At 33.7% G+C, this 9,762-nt stretch overlaps 1 protein-coding gene across 1 annotated transcript; it reads left to right on the forward strand.

The window, feature by feature from the left end:
• The first annotated feature begins 691 nt into the window (after positions 1–691).
• Dis3l2 (Dis3 like 3'-5' exoribonuclease 2) lies at positions 692–4,903 on the forward strand. The gene is made up of 3 exons (XM_073987064.1): positions 692–3,464; positions 3,533–3,652; positions 3,858–4,903. Exons 1-3 carry the CDS (start codon positions 916–918, stop codon positions 4,468–4,470), a joined length of 3,282 nt encoding a protein of 1,093 aa, XP_073843165.1. The 5' UTR covers positions 692–915; the 3' UTR covers positions 4,471–4,903.
• The last annotated feature ends 4,859 nt before the right edge of the window (positions 4,904–9,762 follow it).

Below are 9,762 nucleotides of genomic sequence, written 5' to 3' on the forward strand. Positions count from 1 at the left end.
AGTCCTCCAAGAACCAAAACGAAAACTTTTGACAATATTAAACTTTGTTAAAAAATAATTGAAAAAATAGATATGAAACGTAAACAAACAATATTTTGTTATTGTTGTTATTGACATACAATAATAACAACAACAACTTTTATATTGTTTCGATGCATGGTTGTATTTGACAGCTCAAGGACGGTCTTTTCAAATGAGATTACCTTGTATCATTGTATCATGCAAAAGTATGGGAATGTAAAAATTACAATTTTTGTAAAAATTCTGCTGACATTTATCTGCAAATCGGATACCAGCAATCACGATATCAGATTAGCCAAACTTGTCAAGTAAAAAATAAGTGAATGACATTTGTTCACTGTCCTATGTTTGGGAAGAACTTTTGCTATTTTTGAAACACTTTTCCAACAAGAATATTCTGGAGCCTAGCTAAAGAAATGTTTTTACACTATATGGCACTTTTAACATATACAAATTGAAGCTTTAAGTTCCATATGTTTTTGTAATACGGGATAGCTATGCAGGTACATCTACCATTATTATTGTACCATGCCATTTGACGTTTTTCGCCATGACTGCAGGGTGTCATTTCTCAGTGATTTTCATACCTGGCCTACCTCTACTTTATTGTACCATGATTGTACCATTTGCTACTTTTACTATTAAAAAAGTAAAGGAACAAAGCTAATATTCAAACAGCTGGTGTGACACCACCACCACTTGGGAATCCATATTTTCCTCTCCCCCTTCTCCAACGGATCCCATTTTACAGTGAGTAAACTATAACTATAAAACAAAAAAATTTCACAACCAAAATATATTTCATTATATTACAAAACTAATTCGGATTCGAGTAACTAATTGGTGTACAAATTTTTTGTTGAACAAAAAGAGTAACTCCATAAAAATATAAATATGGAAAGTAACGATAAGGATGAGACGAAAGAAAATTTGGAGGTAAACAATGGAGATCAACGTGATAAACAAAGAGCGTTGAAAGATGTCCCCATGGAATGTGGTGCTTCCCCAATGTCAACTACCACAGAAACAGAAGGTATTTTACAAAATATTCACGAAAAGTCAACCAACCTTCTAACTAAGTTAAAGGAGAAAAGACTTTTGCTACAAAACAATCCAAATCAACATGCAGCAGTCGATAATGACCACATTGTCAGGAAGGCTATCAAAACTATGAAAGATCAGACATCAGCTAGTACTACGAATACAGCTTCATCGGTTGCTTGTTCGTCACAAGACAAAGTTAATTGCAATGGCGCGATTCCAAAGGCAATAGCTAAATCGGAAAATAAAAACTTCGAAGAATCGAATGATATTAATTCGCAGAAGGATCGAACAAGTCTTAATCGACATTCTAAAAATGAATTAAAAGATTTAGTTGGAGGATTACAAGAATTAATCACTAAACTAACAATAAATGATAAAAGTTTACAAAAGAAAGCACAAAAGCTGGCTGTGGAGATTAATTGTTTAAAAGATTTTCCCTTATTTAATCTCGGAAACAACAAGGTAAACGGAGAAGACAGTTCAACACGACGAGATGCTGAAGTATCTGCGAAGAAATTGACATGTGCAAAAGAAAAGGAAAAGAAAGTAAAGGAACACTCAGAATTAAATCCAAGGGATGTCGTTGTAAATTACATTAATTCTGCACTCTTGGAATACTCGGGAGACGATAAAAAAACCCCTAAAATTAAGTGTACTACTGCAAACCTTGATGATTTGGAAAACTTTGCACAGCTGCTGACGCAGATGGGTCTTGGACACGTAGTTGAGGGTGAAATACGGGTAAATCGAAAGAACAATAAGCAAGCGTTTATTTCGTTGAGTAATGACAGAGAAACAACAGAAAGAGATGCAATTGTTACCGTGCCAGCTGCTAGACAATTTGCATTTGATGGAGATACGGTTAGAGCATTTGTTTTTAATGCCAATGCGAGTTCTTCTAAATTGGCATCTGCGGATAATGGTCGACAGAGAACGTCATCTTTAAATATTATGGGTGGTAGAGATAATTCAATATGTTTAACAGAAGACGAGAATCCCTTTGATGAATGCAATTCTTCTCCTGATACGGACACTGAAGATGATAATGCAGCCGCTGTCGTACCTGACAATAGTCGCAAAGCTTTTGTTATTTCGGTGGTTAAGCAAACTGAATTGCGGGAAGTCGTCGGCTCCATCAACTTCATAAAAACCACAACTCTAAATTCAAAATTATATTTCAAATTGAAACCACACGATATGAGAATTCCTATGGTTTATATTCCAGCCGATTCCTGCCAAAGTCACATAAATTCTGCGAGCAAAGATGACATCGTAGGAATGCTCTTCTTAGCTCTTATATTGGAAACTGATATAAATGGCCACTGTATAGGGGAGTTGCTGCAACCCGTTGGGAAAGTTGGTAATTTGGAAGCAGAAATAAAGGCAATTCTACTTCATAATGGGCTGAAGAACTTAAAGCCCTACGATCAAAAGTTTTATGATATGTATGAAGGTCCTATGCCACCAATAACAGAGGAAGACCTAAAGAATAGAGAAGACATGCGCAAAAAATGTGTATTCACTATAGATCCCCTTACTGCTCGGGATTTGGATGATGCAATGTCTGTGGAAAAAATATCTGAAGAGGAATTTGAAATAGGTGTTCATATTTCGGATGTTTCGCATTACCTGGAAGAAAACTCAGAACTAGACAATCTAGTAAAGGAAAGAGCTACTTCTATATACTTGGTTAATGAAGTAATTCATATGTTACCAACATCCCTCTGTTTCCGCTGTTCCCTTTTGCCCGGGGAAGATAAATTTTCATTTTCCGTCTTTTGGCGTTGGAATGTAGTACAGCAAGTACTATCCGAACCAAGATTTACACGAACCATTATCAATTCCTGCTCACAATTTGCATACGAACATGCCCAAATGATCATTGATAACCCTGATGAAGAGTTTGGAAACAGTCAACTACCCGATATATTTAACGGTTTCACAGCGGAGGACCTAAAGTGGCGTATCCTATTGCTGCATTCGGTATCAAAACAATTGAAAGCTAAACGATACGAATCGGGTGCCTTGTCTATAAATAATCCCAAGATACGCTTTACTCTGGACCCTGTAACAGGCGAACCACTTTCTTATGAAATTGAAGGACGAAAAGAAGCCAATTATATGATTGAAGAGTTTATGCTATTGGCAAATCAAGCTGTGGCTAAGTTTACACATCAACATTTCCCGAACACTGCTATTTTGCGAAATCATGCTGCACCATTGGCAAAATCTATGCGGGCGCTAAAAGATCGCTTAGCCAGCATGGATTTGGAATTTGATATTAGTACCTCAAAAAGTGTGTATGAAAGTATGAAACGTCTTAGTCAGGCTAGCGAAGATCCTAAAGCGGTCGAAGCCTGTCTTAATATGTTTTTGACAAAACCCATGGCTCGTGCTCGGTATGTATAAAGGATATTTAAATAATAGTTCAAAAATATTTTTAAACTAATTTAAATAATTCTTTTAGCTATTACTGCAGTGAAGGTAAATCTTCGGAGGCTGATTTTTGGCATTATGCTTTGTCTATACCAATATATACACATTTTACCAGTCCCATTAGACGTTATCCCGATATCATGGTTCATAGGTAAGATGACAAAGAAAAGAATACAGTGCTAGAATTTATTTATACCTATACATACATACGTATGTATAAGGTTATTATAAACATATAACATTTAAAAACTCAAACTAATGACACAGAGCGCAGTAACTTGCGAACGCAGTGTATTCCATTAATTTTAAAATATTATTTTGTTTAAAGATAGTAATTAAAATCAACTATATTTTAGGTTACTTGCCGCATCTTTGAATTACTGTCCACCGCCAAAGCGATCTGCTGATGAGTTACATGAACTCACAAAAATTTGCAATGAACAGAAATTCAATGCGAAAAATGCAGGTGATGAATCGATCGATCTGTTTTTCATTCGTTATATTCGATCTAAAGAATCCATAACACTTAAGGCGGTAGTAACGGATGTTTATAAACATATGCTAAATGTTGTTAGCATTGAAACTGGCTATGCCTTTACCATTAATTACAAGCAACAGAAAGTTGTAATCGATACAACACATGTGCCAAAATTTGTCCTGATTTCAGAGAAGAAATCTCAGCTGCCACCAATGAAACTGCAAATATTTTCAACGATTGATATCCGCGTAGTCTTACGAGATAACAAAAAGTGTGCCTTTATTATTTCACCTGACAAAACTCAAAGACGTCTCAATAGCAAGGAATCTTCCAAACAAAGAGATAAAAATGTACAAAACAGCACTGCCGACGATAATGAAAACAATCCAGCGACGGTCTCTAAAGAACGTTCAAAGAAAAAGAAAAGTAAAAAAAGACGTGTAACGACCCAAAAAAGAAGTGAAATTGTTTATGCCGTGTCCGCAGACTAATAAGTAAATGCTATATGCTATGCTTTACTACTAAACTGGCTTACATACATATGCGTAACATATTTGTGTGTATGTTTGGCTTGTTATATTTTAATAAGTGTAGTGAATATCTGAATTTTATTGAACATTTTGGTTGTTAAATAACATGTAAGAATGAATCTTCTGTTTCTGGCAGTTTTACTATTTTCACACGTTTTATTTAATTTGATGTTGGAGTTAGAACTTTTATATTTATTTTCAAATTAAAATGAACATACATACTTTTAGTATTTTTCTTTCTTGTTTAGTTTTTGCAGGCATCACAACTCGCGCTTTATTTTAATGCGGATTTTCATGTTGTAATACTTAAGATCCTCATTGTGTAAAATAAATAAACTCTTAAAGAGTATTTCTAAATTTTAACAAGAAGTATAAAATAAATTTTCGTAAATGACATAACATTTTTTAACTTTATAAAAGGGTCCTCAATTTTATTTACATTAAACACGTGCAATGGTATAACTGTTTATATCAACAAAACAGATATATCATATACATAACAGATATAATATGATATGAATGTGGGAATGAGTGTAACAGTTATGATATTGTTTGGGTTGTGTATACTCACAATAACATAACTGTTAGAAACAGTTCTGTGTTGTATATGAACGAGTGAGAACTTTATTTGTTTTTTCGTTCTCAAGTATCTGTTGTACAACAGATATTTTTCAAATACTACAGATACCAACAGATACTATAGTTGTAACAGGCTTGTGTGAATAACTTCTAAGGAAAATTTCATATTAAATAACATTTTTGAACATTTTTATTATTTAAGGGATAAATAAATATTAAAGACATGAACTTTTATAACTGAACGCATCAATTCGAATGTTTTTCTGGGTTCAGTGAGTGGAATGTACGAGGGCTACTAGAAAAGTTTCCGACCAAATAATGAAAACGCGAATATTTATCAAAAATAGTTTTATTATATTCCAAATATTTATTGCAAATAGTTTTGTTATATTGAAGCGTTTTTGTGGTTATTTTAAAACTAGGTTTAAAATACCTTCAAACCAATTTATTTCCCGCAGGCAAGTTTTAGCTTGTTACATTTTTAAATTGGTGTGGTACTGATTAAAAAGAGAGGGAGATAGAGAGAGTAACATATTTGCTTTCCTATGGTTAGTTTAAACAAATACTTACATATTATATGTTCCTACAACATCCCGGAAGGGAGAAGGCATACTTCTTCCTTATCAATGAGTGCACAGCGATTCATATTGGCACAATGGGACCTACTTTTATCGTCGAGTCCGAACGGAGTATCTTACGACACAACTTGTAAATAAGTTTTCATGGCTGAAATACTCAGGCCACCACCGCCGAAAATGTTGTTGTTCTGGTCCTGGATTGACCTTAAGGTAGGGGTTGTTCCCAGCGGAATAGACCTACAATACATTAACCGAAGTATTATCCACCTACTTACTTCGGACATTAAAGTCATTTCCACAAAAGTACAGTCATGGGGCTATATCGGTGTAGAAGCGGGCTGATAAAGAACATATACACTTTATATGATCTTAAATAATTATTTCGAGGAGTTACAAACAAAATGACAAACATAATATACCCTCCATAACAAATTAAACGGTTTTGTTATTCCTAATGGTTTTCATAATGCAGAATTTGTTATTGGTCCATGGAATGATTCTGAAGAAATTCGAAATTCACATTTTTGATTTGGTTTGTAGTACTCGGTCCAGTAGCACCATGTCTAACCAGATTTTGTATCCTGACTTTCGGGTCAAATAAGTTATAGGTGCTTTATATGTGCACATCATTATTATGTGACTTTTAGGAACGCGATATCTTATAGAGAATTTTACGGTCGTTGTCTTTTGCTTTAGTCACTTTTTGGTAAGGCTTACAGTTTTTGAGATATATAAAAAATTCAAAAATATGACCTATGACCATGAATGGCATGGGATCAACAGAGATTTTTAGGACCTCATTTGTAATGACAAATCCTACATTTCCACCAAAATTCAGCTCTGTGGGAATTTTTCTATTTCAATTCCTATTTTGTTTGGGCTACATACAATAAATACTTATTGTATCACACCAATATCCATTTATATCAGTTTGTACAAACCAGATATAAACAAATATGTTCCTTTTTTTCTGTCTATACCAACTCATATCATACCTGTTTGAAAAAGTATCAGTATCAACTTGTAACTGAAACTACATTCTACATATCCATACTCACTCAATGTTGAAAAATGTCGGAACTGATATATTCAGTTGTATCCATGCAGGTGTTTAATTTACATGCTGAAAAAATTATTTCAGCAACATTTAGTAAGTAAAAAGACACACCAACTATAAACAATAGGTCTGTTTGTTTACTCAAAAATTTGTACAAATTTGTACAAGTCCAGTAACTTTTTGTAATAGACGAAGGTCTTTTGTATGGTACTGTAGAGTAAACGAACAACATCCAGTAACAATTTGTACACATTGTAAGTAAACGAACACACATAATAGCTCTGTTCCTTTACGTGCAAGAATCTTCAAGTTTTACCACTTTTAACTCGAAAAGCGTTCCTTTACTTCAGACACCATACAATTCATATGGGGGCAGTTTACAACTTTTGCTACTTTTGCCGGTTTTACCACTTTCAAAAGTAAAGGAACAGACCAAATAAGTGCTGATAAAGACAACATTTGGGTAGGTTGCCAAAACAAGACAACAATGTTAATCAACAGTTACATATCGAATCGCAAATATAACAAAGAAATAAAAACGTAAAAGGTACATAACAGAAACATCAAGAAACTCCACAAAAATGTTTTTCGCCACTATCGTAATTCGCTAATAATATTACTGCCGATATTCGAAATCGGATTTCCTGAATCGTTTTCAATTCATTCTCGTGTGTCGAGAAACATTCGAAAACGACATCGTGGTATGGTGGGAAAATACATTGGGTACATTAATATAGGCTGACTTCATAAATGCAGTGTGATGCGTCAAATGACATTGTCGCGACTTCATAAATGCAGCATGTCTTTTTATTGACATCGTTGCGACTTCATAAATGTCGCGCGACACGTCACATTGCGCAGTAACTGACAAATTTGTGCAGATTTACCATTTATACTGAACAATAATTGACATTTCTTTAATACTGTTATGCGAATTGATATTTGCAAAGAAAACAAGAAAAATACATAAGAAACAATTAGAAATGGCGGATTTGTGGTAATTATTTAATATAATACATTTATTTTCAAACATTGTTAACATTTTTATATGTGATTTTTATATATAATCTAGTGATAAAAGACGGAGTCACGAAAGAAGAAAGTTAATGTTGGAAGTTCGTTTGAGACATGAGAAAGAAGAAAAAAGGAATACACTTTGGGAACAGATAATGAGGGAAATTAAGCAAATTAACCCAACAATTCTATTTAGCAAAGACGAATAAATAAAGTGTTTCGTAATCATGCTAATTTACGGCGACGCCTCCTTTTTTTAATAAATATAATTGTTTATAAATGTACGATTTGAATCAAGATTAGCTCTGTTCCTTTACGTTCAAGAATCTCCAATTTTTATCACTTTTTACCCGAAAAGCGTTCCTTTACTTGATGTAAGCATACATTGTCCACAACTTTTGCCACTTTTACAATTTTTAAAAGTAAAGGAACGGACCAATTATTGGCACTCAATTCGAAAGTTATATTCAATAATAACCCAAATATTTCATTCCTTAGCTTTGTTCCCGTACTTTTTAATAGTAAAACTCGTAAAAGAGAGACAGAGAGCAAAATTGTTGTCACCCAAATTTTTTTTTCAAAAAGTTCGGGAACGCAAAAATAGAAAAAACATCAAAAAAGCTGGAACAAATGTCAAAGTCGGCGTACCAGCCAATCAGACGCCGGCATTCATGTTACTATTTTTTACACGCTCAAATTTTTCGAGTAAAATGTTTTTAAAGAGAGCGTTATTCAGCGCCAGAAGTGAACATTTTACAACTTTTTTGTGTACGGAAACGGGTTTTCGTGTAAAATGTGTAAAAGTCGTAAACATTGTAAAAACTTTTTAGTTCTGGAACACAGCTAATGTGAAAAATATTAAATTATTTTGTTACAATGCTATTTTTAATTGTGCTCCCGTGCTTTTGTAATGCTAATTTGCTAATTTTAGAAAAAAGGCCGAATTGTCAAAAATTGCTTCCCCCTACACAAATTCTTAAAAAATTCGGGAACGGAATAATTACGAAAATTGCAAAAACTCCAGCAAAAATGCCAAAATCATCGTATCAGCCATCGTATTCAGATGCGAATAAACATGTAGAAACAGAAGAGGGCGTTATTCAAAAAGAAGTTCAAGTCTCGCTAGATTTCGGAGTACTGAAACGCATTTCTAGCACTAAACGGGAAAACTACTGCAAGTAGTAATATTTTGCATGTTCTGAACACAACCTTTATCTATCAAAATTGATTATTATGATTTCTCAACGATAAAATCATTTTTTATTTTTTCAAATTGAAAACAACAACAAATACATGTATTTTGTTTTTGTATTTTTGAACGCAGAGCTATAGGTTTCGCCCTTACGATAATTTTCGAAATAAACAGTAAAGTTTTATATTATCGTATATTATTGATGACCAATTCAAGTTACAACAACTTTTTTTTGAAAATGCATGTTCGATCAGCTGCGCATATGCATCTACCTTGATTATTGTGATATGTTCGAAATCAAGAAAAAAAATAACAGCCAGTTCCTGTATGTCGAACGAAGAATGTGTGCGAATGAAACACGCCCGAACTTTAGTTTTCGAAATAATTTTACCTTTGCTTCAAAACAAAAAACAAATTTGAAAAACACACAAGAGTTTGGACGTGTTTCTTTCGCACACATTCTTCTTTCGACATACAGAAACAGGCTGTAATGGGGTTTCTACACGGTATGTTTTTTACATATTCATGCATAGCATCTGTCATTTTTTTTCGACCATATGTAATTCCTTCTGCACGGCAAACTTTTATTTTTCATTCGTTTTCTGTTGTTTTCTTTATTTATATCGCGTACAAACAAAACAGCTGTTTGCCACTGGTTGTACAGACGAGAATAGAGCGCGTTCTATTCGAAAAATATACATATGTATGCACATAAAACTTTCATACGTTGAAATTTCTGTATGGTTCACACCACGTGTACAAAATTCAGATTTGTAAAAAGTGACAGTCGTTGTGTATAAAACATACCGTGTAGAAACCCCATAAGTGTAAAC

Source organism: Musca autumnalis, unplaced genomic scaffold, assembly GCF_047663935.1.
Source record: "Musca autumnalis isolate F117 unplaced genomic scaffold, ASM4766393v1 scaffold_4, whole genome shotgun sequence".
NCBI lineage: Eukaryota > Metazoa > Arthropoda > Insecta > Diptera > Muscidae > Musca > Musca autumnalis.